The 17,855-nt window shown below is 46.2% G+C and overlaps 2 protein-coding genes across 2 annotated transcripts in view; both read left to right on the top strand.

The window, feature by feature from the left end:
* Positions 1-17,855, top strand: part of LOC1275011 (neuropeptide SIFamide receptor) — a 101,655-nt gene that overhangs the window by 68,893 nt on the left and 14,907 nt on the right. The window lies entirely within an intron of this gene.
* LOC1275010 (larval/pupal cuticle protein H1C) lies at positions 14,241-15,323 on the top strand. Its single transcript, XM_314230.6, has 3 exons — positions 14,241-14,376; positions 14,475-14,599; positions 14,783-15,323. The coding sequence occupies exons 1-3, from the start codon at positions 14,365-14,367 to the stop codon at positions 15,018-15,020; spliced, it is 375 nt and encodes a 124-aa protein (XP_314230.3). The 5' UTR covers positions 14,241-14,364; the 3' UTR covers positions 15,021-15,323.

A 17,855-nucleotide genomic window follows, 5' to 3' on the forward strand; every position in this document is an offset into this window, starting at 1 on the left:
GAATTAAACCGGAGACCACACATTATCGTAATTTGGCTTCTTAATTTGCTTGGAATAGCCAATAATATAGCGTTTTATAGAGGTTCATAGTAAATGAAAGATATAAGAAGAAGAAGAATAAGAAGAGTGAATGATTTACGTATGTAGTATGGTTAGATTTACGGGCATGAACATAAATAACTTTCATTCGCTTGAAATATCCAGTAAATTGTGCGTTGTTCAACAAAACTGTTGTTGTTTTTAGTGTATGTTTTCATATGATTGCATTCATATAACCTGTCCTATTATTGATACTATGCTTTAAAAATTCATTGCTTTCGTGTACTTATTTTACAATTTTAGTCAGAATTTTCTAGTTAAAGTTGAACGAGGTTCAATTTTCATCTCACCAGACTCCAAAATATTTGGAGTATTTAAATAAACCAAAACAAATATCTAAAGTTGAAATAGTTTCTTCCATTGATCTAGGTCAGCGGTCGGCAAAGTCCGGCCCGCGGGCCAAATGCGGCCCGCCGCAACATTCAATCCGGCCCGCGAAAGGATTTGACTGATTTTGAAAGATGGGAAGCAACGATTCGTACACAAATTACTGAAGATCTTCTAGTATACCATATAAAACCATCGTACTTTTTCAACTTTCAATTAAAGATACTGAACGGTCCATCATTCCATAGTACTTTAATTAAAATTTGAAAAAGTGCGATGGTTCGAACTCGAGGCCAATATCCCCGTAGCTTTTGCATGAAAAAATATGCCATTTTCGACTTACTGTAGAAAAAAGTAGGAAAGATAATTTCTTTACATTTACATCTGTTCAAAGGGAATTATTTCAGATTACTTGCACAAATATGTTCAAGACTTTGCGAATTGCCTTTTGTCAGTTATTAGGAATTTTCATCATGGTGGACGAAGACATGCATGATTTAAGTTCTACCTTCGATTTTCATCAATTCCTCCTAAGTTTTCGCTACAATTCCTGATCTGTTTCTTGATGTTTCCCAGGTATTATTTTAATGTTTGGTGGGTTGCATCGATATCCCGGTCCAGCTAACGCAGGCAAAATCGACAATTGTTGTCCATTTTTTAATGCAACCGTTATGTAATATTAAAATTATTTTAACACCACAATAAGACTATCGGAATGAAGCTCGCATACGAAATTTTCTGATTTTTGTGTGTTACTTTTTTTATAGTAGGTATTATCAATTTTTAACCATTCTGGGATGACACAATTATAGGAAAACAGCAATAATAGCAATCGCATTGCTTGATATCATCAACCAATTATTTTGTTTCTAAAATTATTTAATGTAATAATGAAATCACAATAATAGAAAACACGCTTTCTCCTGGCCCGCTGCTTTAAATCATTTACTAAATTTGGCCCTTTGCCTCAAAAGTTTGCCGACCGCTGATCTAGGTCGATCCAATCGATCTCTACTGCACATAGAATTGATGATGATCGAACAAATAGATTACGACTTGGTTGATGACCAACAACAATATTGAAGTATTTTTATGTATTAACATTTAAACGCCTTTTCGGTTGTTTGTACATTTTTTTTTAGTGAAACAAGATTCGATGCTATAAGAAGAACACTGTTCGTCGTAACAACCTGTCAGTTAACCATTTTCTACCGGAATTGTTATTGTTCTCCTTGTTACGGAGGGGGGGGGGTCCATTCTCGGTTTGAGCTCACGATAGACATGTAGTTAAGTCGTGCGAGTTGATGACTGTACCACCAGACTACACCATGTGAATTGAATGAATAATTTAACTTCGCTACTTTTATCATTCTCAATGCAAATGAAGTAAAAACTCGAGTACTCGATTGAAAAGCATATTTACTTATGAGCGGGTTGTGGGTTCCTTTTTTCGGGGCCCCCTCGAGTCGTCGGGTCCCTACGTGAACACTTTGTTGGCGCAGCGCTTAATCCACCCCTAACTCTTTTAAAATTCTCTGTGTGAAATATTCGGTAATATATCGAATAAAATAAAGCACGTCACCAACATTTCTTTAATACGACTCTTTAAAATAACATGGAAGGCCTACGGCCGGGCAGAACTAAAGGCATCGACCACATAAAACCACAAATGAACATAATAACCACCAGGTAAATTATGTGGCATTGCTGATTTTACTGTAAAAGTGTTGTAAAATAATTGATTATATTTGCTGTACCATTTTCAACCCGTGTGAAAGGAAAGGATAATTCACTTCAAACGATCTGTCATCAAATGACCTTTCTCCCCTAACTTGGCAAAGGATACATTACGTTGTGGCTTACAGTGCACCACTATACCACATTGCCGAGCGTAATCAAAGAGACGGACCGGGCTGTCGAAGATACGGCCCACATACACCGCATAGTCCTTTCTACACACGCGTAATACTTTGTTACCAAAGGCTTGTGTTAAAAGCGATTACACCAAACAGATGCTCGCTGTGGCGCACTGTCATCGTTGGCGTTGTACTTAAACGTGTTGCTGTCATTTTGAGTAGCATTATCCTGAAAACGGATAATTTACCCACAAAAGCTTTACCACCTCTTTCTCGGCCGAACCGGAAGTTTTGTGGACAATTGTATTCGAAAGTGTGGCTTGTGCGAATGGCACGGGGACGAGGAAAGACGATTGTGGATAAATATTTTTCCCACCCAAGCAACGGAATAGGTGAACACTCACTCGGCAGGACAATTGCAACGAATCTATCGCATGGGTCATTCGGATGGGGCAGACGCAAAATCCTCCCGCATCCATTCCAACGCTTCAAGAGCTTGCCGTATTGCGCACAAAGTGGTCGTACGAGGGAGGCGGGATGCGTTGGAGTAGATGGAGACGCGGAAGTTCATAGGAAAACCGTTTACCAGCACGGGAAGCCACAGAGTTTCCTCACAACTAAATGTGGCCGACGAGCAATCCATTCTTCTGGTTTGAGTGCAGCCCAACAACCGCTGTTGCACACCATGCTTCCGCACCGCATGGTCAGCGAAACGCCAGTTGCCTTTAGGCTCGGCCACGGTTGCATATAAACCTTAGATTGCTGCAGCTTTCCTCTTCCACAGCTCCGCTGTGTTGGGTTCGTTACCAACAGTTCCAACGGTCCCGTCCACGGCTTGGCTCTTTTTCAAGTTCAATATCGTTTTCTACGCCACTTTACGGCCAGCTTGCTCCCAGCTTCCGATTCAACCGAGAACCCATCGTTCGTTCGTTCGTTCGTCGCTGTGGCGTTCGGTGAGGCGTACTTTTGTGACAAGGAAAATTGCAATCCACCATCCATTCCAGCTGCAACTCTATTTCGCACTTTGAGCATCAGGCCCCACGATCCCTTCCGTTCGCTCTATGTGTATGTGTGTGTGTGTTTTTTTTTTGTTTCTGCTTTCATCGCTTTCGGGCAAAACCGTTAGGAGAGAAAAGGAAAACCCCAAGAGATCCCGGTACACTTCCTTTTGCTACATTTGCCTTTTGCAATTTTCGCTATATACTATAGTTTTTTTTATGCATCAAGCACTTCCTCCAGCTATATGTGGCTCTGCGAATCCGTTTTCCCATTGATGTGCGGGATATGAGGGAAGAAGAAAAAAGGCGATAGTTTTGCTATCTGACAATCCCATCCGACCGATGCTGGTAACTTTCGAAGATGGTAGAAACCGTCGCTCCTAGCAGAGCGCTTCTTTAGATGTCCGTGTGTGTGTGCGTCTGTGCGTGTATTCAGGCAGTCTTTTCTTGCCTCCGTCGCCGCTCGCTTCGCCTTCAAAGCAAACGGGCCCCGGATGGCATCCCGTGGGAACACTCGTTATGCATTTGATTTGTCATCGGTTACGACGAGCAAATAAACAGTGTTTCGTTCCGGAACAGTGCTGGCGACATGTTGAGCGTGCCAAAGCATTGGAACGGGGTAAGGACGGGGTCGGGGCGGATCCAACGGTAGCGACAAACCGATGTGCCGGTAAACGGTGCAATCTCGTGTCGATTGCAACTCCATCAATGCGCACCACGCCCCGCGCCCCACGCGCCGCAACATGATCGATAGCAATGGGTTGGGTTGGAGGCGAAATAGAAAATAATGGCATACAGTTCGAGCTTTTGCCGTCTCCACCTGCCGCTTGGTTCGATTGTGCCGGCTTTATAAATTCCTTTGCAACAATCTCATCGTTTATGCGTGCTTTCGAGTTTGTTTTTTTTTTTTTTGTAAGCACAGAGATGGATAATTAAAATGTCTTAAAGCATGTACAGCCGGTCTCGTAGTACAGTCGTCAACTCGTACGACTTAACAACATGCCCGTCATGGGTTCAATCCCCAAATAGACTGCGCCGCCATACGTAGGACTGACTATCCTGCTATGGGGGGGGGGGGAATCAATTAGTCACTGAAAGCCAAAGCCCACAAGTGGGTACAGGCAGGCCTTGACCGACATCGGTTGTTGAGCCAAAAAAGAAGAAGAAGAAAGCATTTTTAAATGCGATAATCATAACCATTTATTTGAAAGTTTGCTATACATTTACGTTTCGCCTATGTTGTTCACCAATTACCATGACAATGGCAGTATATTGCATTCATCCATTTTTTTATTATTTAGACTTTCCCCCATGGTATCCATTTTTTTATTATTTAGACTTTCCCCCATGGTATCCATTTTTTATTATTTAGACTTTCCCCCATGGTAAAAATCAAAGTCTATATAATACAGAGGTCGATGTATAGCTCGATTTTGGTCCACCATTTTGTTTTGAATTTAATTATCATTACATTCCTGTCAATAAGGACACTTCATACATCTGTTTAAAATGATCTGTTTGCTTAAAATGTCTGCTGTGTGTTTGGCGTGTTTATTTGTTTTGCAGTTCATAGAACTAACATTGTTCTGTGAAACAATTATAATACTAATTATTCTTCAGCACTAAGCGTTCAGCTTTCTTTTGAGTCAAATTCCTGGCAAATTGGAACAAATGTGACACCCTTGGGAGTTTTAATTTATTCATGTTTCGCAGAAGCTTCCTCATTAACCTGGGTTGTTTATCATGTTTCATCAAGAAAATAAAAAGCACTTCCTGTTGCTGAACGTTCAGTACTTTTCTGGTAAATTTCGAACTTAAACATTGTTTTATCAATGTTTTATTGTTAGTAATACACTTTTTTTTATTGAAGTCGCTTACTTTTGGCTCTGAAAATGTAGTGGTCGCCGTGTTTTGCGAGCATTATTCTCTCAAATGCACCCTACCCTCTAGATTGCGTTCTCTCCTTTTTTCTATTCGTTTCTAGGGTGCTTTCTCTTCTTTCACTATTTCTTAGATTTGTCGCAATCAACTTGAAATGAGCCTAGTAACCCTGTTCAAAAAACCATAACCATCTGTTTAACGAAATATTAAACGTAGTTAGATAAGAAATACTAAAAACAAAATGCCTTAAAAACGTGCTTAATTCTTTCTATTTTATTTTTTACTGTTATCAGTTTTCAATTGGCAAATACAACGATGAAGAAGTTACCTTTCAAACATTAATATTTTCAAACTTTATTCCAACTGTACAACTGCCATATCACACACGGTTCAGGCTACGATTACATTTCATGAATGCGATTCAGGCAGCACGGCCTCTTTGCCTTCTGAATCCCGATTCGTGAAGAGATTGCATTAATTTTTTTAAGACACATTTGATTCAAACGTTACTCGTATGGCATAACTGTGATTTACATATTATACATTCCCCTTCGTTTTACAACTTTCCAACAGATGTATTTGCTGTGCTGTGTCTCAGTGTTCTCATGCTCGGGTGAGTGTAGGAAACGCATTTCAAAGTCAAATCAAAACTTTTACAATATGTTGCTACACATACAAACCATTTCAGAGAAAAGAGTAAGAGTGAGTACGGTTCTAAAACGATGTTTGATCTATAGTTTTGCCCTGTCCACTCACACAAGTTTGTGCGAACTATTCAACACTTTTTGACAACACAAAACAGTTACGATTCGAGCTGTTCGGTATCGGTGACCTTTCAATGTAAACAGTCGCTTGAGCTTCTTGCCTGGCGGAAACTTTCTGTGCATACTTACAGCTGAAAACTCCCACACTTTTCTGTGCTTACATTTTAACGTCAACATCAAAGCTCAACGTTGAATTTGAAGAACCAATCAAACTTATCAAATTAATCGTTAGAGCACAGCGCGGGTCAACAGGCCAATTCGCAAACGTTTTCGTCGTTGATTAATGAAGCGAAGCCTGCCAAAGAATGATGATGAAGCTCTTGGCTTGGTCAGCACCACCTCGGCGCGATACCTCGCTGTCCGGTGGTCCGGCGGTGCTGGAAGATACAAACACGCATACATAATTCAATACAACAGACGCTATTGAACAGTCTTCAATCATCGGCTCGAAACCGCCGATCAAAACAAAAAGGCCCAAAACGGCACCAAAAGCACAAGCCGGCAAGCCCGCCAAGGTCACCTAGTTCCCCGTCCGCGATGCGTCTCAACCATTCCATCCAGCCAAAAATAAACTCATCAACGTCGGACATGCAGCGGGTATTGGAATGGGTATGGAATAGAGCAGAGAAGCAGAAATGATCCAAAACCCGTGAACCGGAATTGGAAAAGTTATGCCTGACGTTGCGCAGGTTTACACTTCCGCGATTTGTGTGACAGTGGTAACGACGACTTGGGCCAATTCTTGCGGCCTGCTGGCCAAGCAGGTGGCAGACGGAGCCAAGACCTTCACGCATCTCCGCGACGTTCCCGTTTTAATTGCCGCGTGCGTCAGATAATGCGTGGAGCTCTCGGGTTGGTTGAACTTCACCAGGGTCAGCCAGGGAGCTAATAGTATGAGGGCAAATCGTTGGAACTGATTAGAAATTTTAACCACTCAATCAAAAGTTTTTAATTTAAAACTCACGCTCAACTTTACTGAGGGGACGAATTTTTCGTTAGAATTGCTTAATAATATCGCCGTCTAATGACAGCGTTTCTTTTTATTAAATGTACCATCCGTGTACCAGCACCTCACACACATTTAGTTGTCGGGCTTGTTCGAGTAAAACACAGGCTTCTGCCATTTTCTACCGTACTTTGAGTGGAACATCATCCAATCCTGGCACTCGTGAATGCAAAAGGCCATCGTGGATGAAATTCTGAAGAGCGGAACATACACAAGCATGAAAATATGCTGCCACGACGGTATGAATCGTTGGACAATTTGCCCCGGACGGTCTCGAATGCACTCTTACATATGTTTACACTGCTTGTTAGCAAACACGGTTGCACGGTAGAAGAGAGGCACAAACCGTACACGGGAGTTCTAGGAGCGAATAACACGGAACTAAATTTTGGGATGTTTGGATCCGCTCACATCTAAAGTTCTTGAGTCTAGCTCATCTGCTAGACCCAGATCATTCAATGGGTGGACGGCGGAAGTGCCCATTGGACGGAGCTCAGCTGAACAAGTGCGGTCCTATTGTCTGTAGAACAGAGCTGTAAGTATTGATATTGTTTCCCTCACAAGAGCACTCCATCTATGTTGGTTGCTCTTCATTCGAGCCGAGCCATTGTTAGATTTGCGCTCATTGCTCTAGATACCGCCGCCGTATCTGAGCCACATACATTCGTTGACAATTTCTGCAATCGAATTTGAGGTGGTTTTTCTGCAAAATAAACACTAAGCCAAAACATGCACTGATCTGACATTTTGAAATTTACGATCTCTTCGAGGTTATTAATTTTAATTACGAAAATTAAAGCAACACTTACCCCATACATTCTGCATGGAAGCAGCTGAGGTGCCGATGGACAGCACTCAACCCACGACACGGCACGATGTGCTTTCCGTCACGTCTTATTTAGCTGCTCATTAGATCTCGACTACGGCCGCCGGCGTACACTTATCTCCGGGTTAATTGAATTTAAAATTCTAATCCCCCGTCAAGGGGGCCTGGTGCGCCGGTGCTCATGAACTTGTCGCTACTTAAACCCGTATGCGCGGGGGATGCTACAGGTACACCGTCCGAGCCGGTCCGGCATGATCTTGAGCTGCGCCAAGTCACGAACTTATTGGTGTCGCTGTCAACGAAAGCGAAAGCCAAGCTTGTCTCCAATTGCATAACCGCGTGCACTGGCAGCTGCGCGAACTGCACACTTCTGCAGCATGCATTCCGTGTCGCTTGCAGGACGGTGCATACCTTGTGCCACCATCTCACCAGCCTTCGCTCGTGCTGTTCATCGTCTGCCCGGGAGTGCGATCGCCAACACGATGATGATGACGACAACGACAGGCACGGCAATCGTGCGAGCTCATGCGGTTTTACGATTATTGCCGTAATAATAATCTCGTTGAGCTGATTTGCTGCCAGCTGCTTCCATTAAGGCGACAAGTGCCGAACGCACAACTTCTGCTCAGTCTGCCTGGTTTTGGTGCACCCTTTGACCCTGGCGCTAGGTGCGATAAAATTGCAATGCCCTCCGGCAACATGCCGTAAAAGTGGATCAGGGAAGACGCCGTACACTCACGCAAAGTGATATTCCTTGCCGCAGCGACTGATCGGAGCAGAAGCTTCCCCAAGGTCGCAAGGTCGCACTATATGCATCGGATCGAACCCATTATCCGCCGACCGATTCCGGTTCACGATAATGTGCACTCTAAGAGAGGATGTATGCAGTGCGTCTCAAGGCCACAGGCACGGTGACACGACCAAACAACGGGCCCTGATTAATGCCACGTTTGTGCGTAATGAGATACCGCACGGTTGCAGCAAGATCAGTCCTTCGTCTGCTTCGCGTAGCCTACCGCAACTGTAAACCGATCCAAAATGCAGATTCGACGGACGCAAATCTGGGCCAGCATGCATCTTGATGGTTTCGGATCGGTTCGGGACATTGTGTAACCTTTCCGGCGAGCGGAACGTATCACAACTCATGATCGCCCACCTTGGCCTGAAGGATCGCTTGTCTACCGATCGATTGCAACGGTAGCATTTCTGTGTTTGTGTGTGTGTGCGCTAGTTTCGTATTTCTCAACTCCAAACAACCAACTGCATGGGAAGAGTTGCCAGAACGGTCTCGCGGTTTGATTAATCTTAAAGGCGTGTTGAGAAACATATGTTGATGGAAGGATTAGTACACGAACTAATGGGGTTGTGGACGGTGTGGGATGGATTATAATATATCATCTGTCCAATAACGTAAGTGTCAAATAGAATTCTGCGAATATACTTACATTGTGGAGTATAAGGTTATTATACTTGGGTAGCATTGTATTTCAAGAAGCCCTTTTAACGTCTCATCCAGCTCATAACGTAGTACAAAGTCAAAGTAACTTTTGATAGCATTTTCCAGAAACTCTCTTACTCCTTAAACTACCTTAAACAGCCTGTACGCAAGTCGAATATTCGAAGGCAAAGCATTCGTACACCACAAACGGAATTAAACTGAATTGTAATAAAAAAGGCAAAACATAACAAACAACCCACAACCAGATTAAACTCGTTAGTAAGCATGTAGATCATTTAGCACTTGCCCTGTGCGATGTCAAGTACGCTGTCGTGCCGTGAGTAAGGTCTTAAAAGCGTCCAACCTGATCGAGCGAAATCGAGGTAGAAGGGAATAAGAGAATAAAATAAAACAGCAGATACATCAACAACAGCAACAACAAAAAACCCGTCCTGACACTGGCTAACCCTCGGTGCGTAGCGCGCTGGCCAGATTTGACAAGAGGAAAACATTGAAACGTTGCGCACACACATCCACTCATCGCATCGCATGGCCACGATCCCTCCGCGACCTCCGACCCAAACCGATCCGCGGCGGCACCAGCATCACGGCAGTCTCGAAACACAGGCGGGTCACGCCGATCACCCCCGGGGGTTGTTTTCCTTCCTTCCGGCCCCGCTTGCGTTCACGAGCCCGCTGCTTCCGCCTCATGCCACAGCAGCAATGCGCTATGCGCCGTTCAATATCCATTTCAATTATCCTCGCGTGCTGCATCTTCCCTCGGCGATGATTGTGCACTGCCATGACCTCAAACACTCTTACCCACGTGATGCTGACCCGGGCCCGAGCAGACTCCGCGCGAAGAGGCGAACCCTTTATGCGCACAAGGATTTGATCGTGTTCCAAAGAGCGAGACGCGGGAAAGTTCATGGTAGACTGACGCCGCACACGATGGCAGTTGGTAGGCCGAGAAAATTCCACCGATCCTTTTGCATGATCCTCACTGCTACAATTAATTGCGGCCCAGTGTCTGCGATCGAGCGATCCGGGGGATACCGATCGCATAAATTAGCAACATAGTTCAAGAGCGCTCCTATCAGCGGCCTTTACTTTTTGCATCTTAATTTTTATGACACCAGCAGCAATTCCAAAGATTCCATGGCTCCGATGTCGGCTTTGCCGCATTTTCCCACACCGCACAAAAGAGTAAGCGATAGCTTTAAATCATACAAAAAAGTATGCTTTCATTGTTATGGAGAACGACAATAGTAAATAAAAGAGATAAAAAACAACAACCACCATTACCAACTCTGTCTCTCTCTCTCTGTCCCTCCCTCCGCACAGCATTGTATGCATTGCACAGCTCACGAGACACGGGTCGATATATTTATAGTTCCCGGTTAACGGCCAATCAATTAGCCACAGCTGGCGCGCGGCAATTCAAAAGGCGTAAAAACATATCCCGCCACAGCCACAGTAGCGCGCTAAACGCATCGAATCGAGCCACACACACGCACACAAAAAAGTACTTAAACATTAAATTAATCGCTCAATTATATCGCACGCACGCACTGAAAGTGGCCGGTGGTTGTTCGGTCCCTCCGGATTCTTCCCTTTTTTCCTCACCGCTTCCTGGATGCTGTCACCGGAGAACAATCAAAACACGGGGATCGCTCGCTCGCTCGAATCGTCACTGAATTGTGGTGCATTTAAATGGTTTATGCGTTTTAATTATTTTGCAACGGAATGCGGACTTACAAACGCATCGATTGCTGTCCACCCACCAACGTTTGCCCTTCGTTGCGCCGCTTAATGACGGTTACAAATGATTGTAAGGCCAATATTGGCACATTCATAACAAAGATTTTTCTTTCTTTCTTTTTTGGTAACTTATTGCCAAACATTCTAAGCGCGATTTGTGACACGTTTAATTATTGCTTAGCTCTGCCATTAAGTCCTTCCCACATGTGAATGTTAAAGTTCCAATTCGCAGAAGGACATGGGATAAAGATAACATTCGTTTTTTTTTGCACCTCAATCATCATCATTACGCGATCTTCCACTCTTAAGGCACCTTGAGCGGTTTCGGCGGATTTTTAGTTTTATTGACAATGACCCTCAAACGCTCCCCCCCTCGGGCCATCGCAAGCGTTCGGGTGAGTTATGCATGTGGCACTGTTCCGTGGTCCTTAGTTCCGGACATCATAAAGGTTTGCAAAAACGACACGCACACACACACACTCACTCAGACAGACACTCAAGCCATACCACGCAGGAAGTATCATGCTGTGATAAAAAAACACCAACAGTCAAGCTCCCAGCAAGGAAGGGAAGGCAGAGAGTAAGCTCAATGCCATCATCCGTCGTTTCGCGAGCTTTGCTAATTTGGCCAACAGCGCGCTCTCGAGCGCCTCACTCACTCTAATTGGACGCGTCTCGGGGACCGTTTTTAGCCGCCGTTTTACTGTCGTTACTGCTGCTTGTGCTTGTAGCTGCTGTGCCCCTGTATCTATCCAGTTTTGGGCTACTTCAGACCGCGCGTCTGGAGGTCGGGAGGACTCCTTCGCAAAGGTTTTAAAAATAAACAAATGCTTTTTGTTTTTGTTTGCTTTGGTTGCCTACTTCCCGTAATATCTTTACTGGGTCATCGGGTTGTGGACGAAATTGTGTACATCGAATTCGAGGCGGGTTTTCAATGCTAGTTGTCTAGCGGCTTATCGGACACCATCCAAAAACAACCTGCCAATCATTAGCCAGCAAGAGAGCTCGAGCCCGGCCGTGGTGCGTACCGGCGCTCCGCTACTTTGCCAACGCGATGACATTGAACCACCGTGGCACCGTGAGACCTCTTGAGCAGAGGCTTTAGCTTCAGCCGATCCCTCCAATGAGTGGGCTCGCGAGTGCGCGGGTCAAAACCGGTGCGTCTACACATCTAAACAGTGTTCCCAACCCCCCCCCCCCCCCGCCACCCCAACCGCGAGCAGCAGCAGCGTCAAGAGCAATAAAAATTATAACCGATCGCCGATGCCGCTGGGCTGGAGGGATGCGGGGCAGAACTTGTTTTCGGTTCGTGCGGGGACCCCCACGCCTGGCAGTGCGGCACAGCTGTGCTAATCAATCAGCTGGTGCCGGGTGCCGATTGATTGTACCGTGCGCCACCAGACCACCCGATCGCGTCAAAGCCCACCCTTAGCCCCCCGGCCCTTTATGGTGCCCCTAATGTGACGACATCGTGCACGGCCGGCCTTAGGATCGGCGGAACCCTTCGAAAGGGTCTCGGTAATGAGCCGTTGCGTGGATTATTATGATTGAATTCTTGGGCAGAGTGTGCCGCGCGCGCTTCGCCGGGGTTCGAGGTCGATCGTCACCCGAGCGAGTTGTGTGAGGGATCCGCTTGCCTACTCCCCACCCCCTAATAGCTATTTCTCTGTCGGCAAGATGTCGAACAAAAAGGCATGTTTAGTTGCGTGAAAATGATTTAAGGGAAAAAATGGTTTAAATTTTAAATCAAAAATGGCCCTCCAATGTGTGAAGGTCAAGCTGAGAGTGGGAACTATAAGGTTGATTTTGTAATCAGCGAACCGTTTCATATGAGCGAACCGTTTAGATATTTGAATCGAACGAAACTTTGCCACTTTGGATTGTCTTTCCACCAAAACTTCTTTCGGAATGTGCAGCAGCTTTTTGATTTCAATAATAGTACCAAAACATTGCCTTCTTCATTCGTTTCAATCAACATTCAATAATTCCATACCAGCGTCTCACTGGACCAAAACGCAATCGATCGGTTCGCCTTAATTCGCCACCACTTACCAATTTATACAACCACTTATAGCCACCGGATTTTTATAACGGACGAATAAATTTGGCAGGCCGTTCCTTTTTTTTAATTACCGCGCTTTTCAGTTGGATCGACTTCGCCATCCAAGAACGCTCCCCAGCACAACAAAATCAGAACGAAAATCAATTTAAACCATGCCCATGTTTAAAATACAAAACAACAGAACGCGGAAACAAGTGCTCTGCTTGTTTTTGTTTCACGCACTGCGTGCCTACCCTTGGGCGAGATGAACGCACGTTTGTGCAACCAAACGAAAGGGAAACTGTGAGCGACAAAAAAAAGCTGATTCACGCGGCACCAGCCGTGGAAGCTCGCCACCGCCGTCGTTCTAGCAGTGCCCTGCGTGTATGTCCGTTGCAGGTTCGGTTCCTTGATTGTGACATACGTGCGGGGGTTTCCGTCGTTCGCAGCCGCGCGGCCCTAGCAAGTGCATCTCGCGCCTCGCATACGGCCCTCACCCGAGCCGCACGAGCCGTCACGAGATACACGGCGAACGGTACGAGGGCGAGCGGTGCGATGCTTGCGGGCGCGATCGAGTGATGCAAAGGGTTAAAGTATGAAGACAACAACAACAACAACTACAAAAAACATATTTCTTCTCAAGCAAAAACAACAACGCGATGGTAATCTTCCCAGGCAAAGCGACCTGACCTGAGCAAAAGGGGACGGCACGAAAAACATTAAGCAAGCAACCAATTTACCTTTTGGTCGAATCCTGCAGCCAGCAGAAGGGGCAAAGGTTGCAACGGGCTGAAAACGGGTGGGCAAAAAACAAACGGGAGGTTTATGATGTTGCGGATATGTCGCACCAGCAGCTAGAACCTTCCTTGTGCCTCTCGCATGATGAAACGACCGACCCGATCGGCCGATCGGTCGAGCGCGTAAAGTCAAAGGGTAGAAGGGGGTGGCGCTCGAGGCGCAAGTCACTTGACTGGAAGGTGGAGGCTGAACCTCGGCAAGGCTTCGCGTGGAGTAGCGTGGCGAAACCGAAAGGAAGCTTGTGGAAGCGGGCGCACGCGTAGTGGGGGGGAGGCGAACCTTAAGTGTGGCACTCGCGCGAGTTCTCGCGTGGCTGCGTACGAGTGGGTCTGGAAGCCGTACCGGTTTGTGCGAGAGCGACGGGTGGTGCGGTGTGCAGCATAAGCTCGAAGTCGTTTGCGCTCAGGCTCGGCCCTCGGTGCACGATCTTTGACTATAAAAGCTGGCGGCACCGGGGCAAGATCGTCAGTCAACTGTGTGTGCTTCAGCCTCTAAGTGTTACAAACGCTTCACCCGCGAAACTTCTTCGTCGTTCGTCTTCGACAACTTACAAACAAAAAACCACCAAAATGTACAAGCTGGTGCGTAGCAATTGCATTGTCCCGAGGATGGTTCTTCCTCACCGGTGTGATCCTTTTTTACTAAGTGTTCTGTTGTCCTTTGTCCAATTTGGTTACAGTTCGTTGTTGCCTGCTTCCTGGCCGTCGCTGCCGCCGCCCCAGGAGTCGTTCTGCCGGCCCACACCGTTGTGCACTCCGCTCCCCTGGTTCACGCTGCCCCCGTTGCCGTGAGCCACTCGTCGTCGTAAGTGTCTGAACGCGTGTGTGTGTGTGTGGATGCGTCTGTGCGGACTTACACCGCCACAGTCGACCACCACACCTAGACCTAGTCCGGAAGGAGTGCTCCGGTTCAATGATGATTCGGTGCCATCTTGCTTACCTCGTTTTCTTTTCTCCCCTTCCACGCAATCCATCCTCCTGCCTGCAGGCACGTTGTGCACCATGCCCCGGTCGTTAAGACTGTTGCCGTCCACTCGGCCCCGGTCGTCGCCGTCCACCACGCCCCGGTCGTGAAGGCCCTCCCGGTCGTGCACCACGCTCCGGTCGTCCACCACGCCCCGGTCCTGAAGACCGTCGTCCACTCTGCCCCGGTCGTCCACTCCGTGCACCCGGTCCCGGTGGTCAAGAGCGTGCATGTTGCCAGCCCGGTCCTCGTCCACCACTAAAACCGTCCCATCACATCCCACATCCCGCACCAAGCGGTAACACTTAGAGATCACTACGAAACAGTAACTTTTTCTGCAAGACAACCATCAACACCTCCACACGTTTCGCGGCCCGCCACGGATCTTCCGGTGCGGCCATGTAAATACAAAGTGCATCCATACATAACACACACACGCTGAACACATCATCAGGCGAACAAATTTGAGTCAATCGAAAGATAAAGCGAGTACTACTAGCAAGAGTGCGTGTGAGAAAGAGTAAAGAGCTATGAACATGTCAATACAACTTTGTTGAAAAAGTTACATCTGGTGTTTTGGTTTTATTCTTTCCAACTACTTTTCTAACACTTTAATACTTGAATTGCTAACAAAAGTATGCTGAAACCTCCCAACTGCAGCTCACAGTACACGTGCAGCGTGCCAATGAAGTCATCGGCCATCCCTATTGCAATGCAATTCACTCCGCTGGCGCCAGCAAACATGGCAGCTTCGACGGTTCCACTGCATCGCACTAAAAGTAAAATAATATGGCTTAACAGCGTGTACTAGCGCGCCAGTAAAAAGGACGAATTGCATTATCACGCACCGCTATCTTGCTGCTATCCAAGCGCTGTCTTAAGCTGCACATAATCGCCCAATTGCGTTTGCATCTTCGCAAGCATCGCCTGCATCCAGCCGGGGAATGGAGGAGCAGCACGTGTCTGTTTTATGTGTTCGTTCTCAACGCGCTGACTTTACTGCTTGACGATGCACACACTTTTACGGTCATGTTAGTCGGTCAGCGCAAGCACCAGTTCGTCCGTTCGTCTTCCTTTGGAGTCCTATAAATTTACCATCGTTTCATCGAACACGGTGCGATTGAATGATGGTTGGCAAATCAAGTTCAATAAACATATTTTATGCATGGCTCAGGAGGTACAAAAAAAATAGAGATGCCTCTACGGAACGATGGATCCGCTCTGACAGCGCTCAATATATGCAGCGGAATAAATGCATGCCCGGGATGGAGAGAAGGAATGATATGCATCCGCAACCGATCCGCAACCAAGACGCAACCATCCTGTACCGTGTGGCGCACGATTTAACTCGTGAGCTGATGGTGAATGGGAGACGAACGAGTCCGGTGGATGGTACGCCATCGAAAAGGGGCCGTCTCGCCCGTCTATCGGTGGCAGACAAAAGCGTAATGTAATCGGAATCGCATTCGTCACGTGAGGTTTTACGATGCGCGGGTGCGATGAACGGGCAGAGCAGTTCCCATGTTTACCACCAATCGGAAACGTGTCGAAGCGTTGGTAAACATATTTTATCACCCATTCGTCTATGCGTGCTGTAGCAAATCGCTCGGCGGATAAAGGTCACTGTCACTAGAAGGCGATCGATTCGACCGGGCTGAAGATGAATATCGCATTATCTCGGTTCTTTCGTTTACTTCGCTGCTTTTGCTACAAAATTAACGGGGTGATTTAAGTGGTCGCTGGAATGAAGATGAACGAATCGATTAGAAATTGTGGAATGGAATTGTTGTTACACACATTTTAACTGCATGCGCTTAATGTGTTTTTATACATTCAAAAGTTGGTCATCTATCTTATTGATGCATTCTATTGAAGAGTTGAATTTTTGCCCCATTTAAATATGCTTTTTTGAAGAACAGAATGTCATGGCCTTTTTTCAACGAAATCAGCTTATTGCTTAAATTTGTTACAACTCTAGCAGTGGGACCTGGACGTTCTTCTGAACTCACTCAAAATTAGATACGAAAAGGTGATTTAAGCGTTATCTTTTTCGCTCTAACTTATTCCTTGAAAATAATAAAAAAGGTTTAGCACAGAAGTTTGGAAACTTGTGAAAAGTTATAAATCAGCAGGTTATTATTAAAGCAGGATAGTTAGTAGCTATCCTAAAGCATTCCACAGCCTAACGCATTCCGTGGAGTTTCTAAAACGACTTAAATGCTAAACCAGCTCGCTCAATTACTAACATACTTTACGGCATATAGTCATACTTTACGCGACCACTTTTCGCGCTGCACGCATTCCCTGTAAAAGTGATTGAAATTCTACCAAACCAATCTCCAACTCCATGTGTCGCGTGTTGGATGTTCAACGAAAAAGGGAAAAAACTCCAATGAGCTTTCGGTTGTCATTCCCCAAAAGAACATCTCTCGCCACCACTAACGCTCCCCTTTTCCCGTCGTTGGTCCTTTGGTCAACGTTTGAGCCTGAGCAGCCCCGGAGCAAGTTTAGGACTTTTGCAGCGTTTTCCCACATGAAAACGGCCGCAAGCGTAACGAGTCTGTCTCGGCCAGTGACACCCCGAAGGCTCAACCGGAAACTCATGCGACCCGTCCACCCTAAACAACCCCTCCCCCTCCCCCCTCACAGTGGCCCCAGCAATGGAACGGCCGTAACGCCTCACCCAATCAGAGCACCAAATGGGAACCGGAGGAGTAGCTGGGCTGGTGCGATATATGGTGCAAAATTTTAGAAAAGTTAGTAGTTAGTTTGCCGTCCTCTCTCCCCCCCCTTTGGTTCGGTCACACGGTATCTCGAGTACATTCCGATACGATGGTGGCCACTGCACAGGCAGCAACAACCGAACCAGCAACCGAACCGGAACCATCGAGTCCTGCCACAATAGTACCGCATTGTTAGTGGTAGAAACGCTGTACACATTTTGGTCTTCATGCGACATGGGGGCATTAGCACGTTCCCTACAAATTCACCACCCGAAACATTTAGACCGTACGCAGAGCGAAGACAGTTGCTCGGTTAGATGGGTAAGCCACAGTGAATCTTGTGTGTGCCGGGGTTTTTTTTTTGCTGTTGTTAA

This window comes from Anopheles gambiae, chromosome 2, assembly GCF_943734735.2.
Source record: "Anopheles gambiae chromosome 2, idAnoGambNW_F1_1, whole genome shotgun sequence".
Classification (NCBI taxonomy): Eukaryota; Metazoa; Arthropoda; class Insecta; order Diptera; family Culicidae; genus Anopheles; species Anopheles gambiae.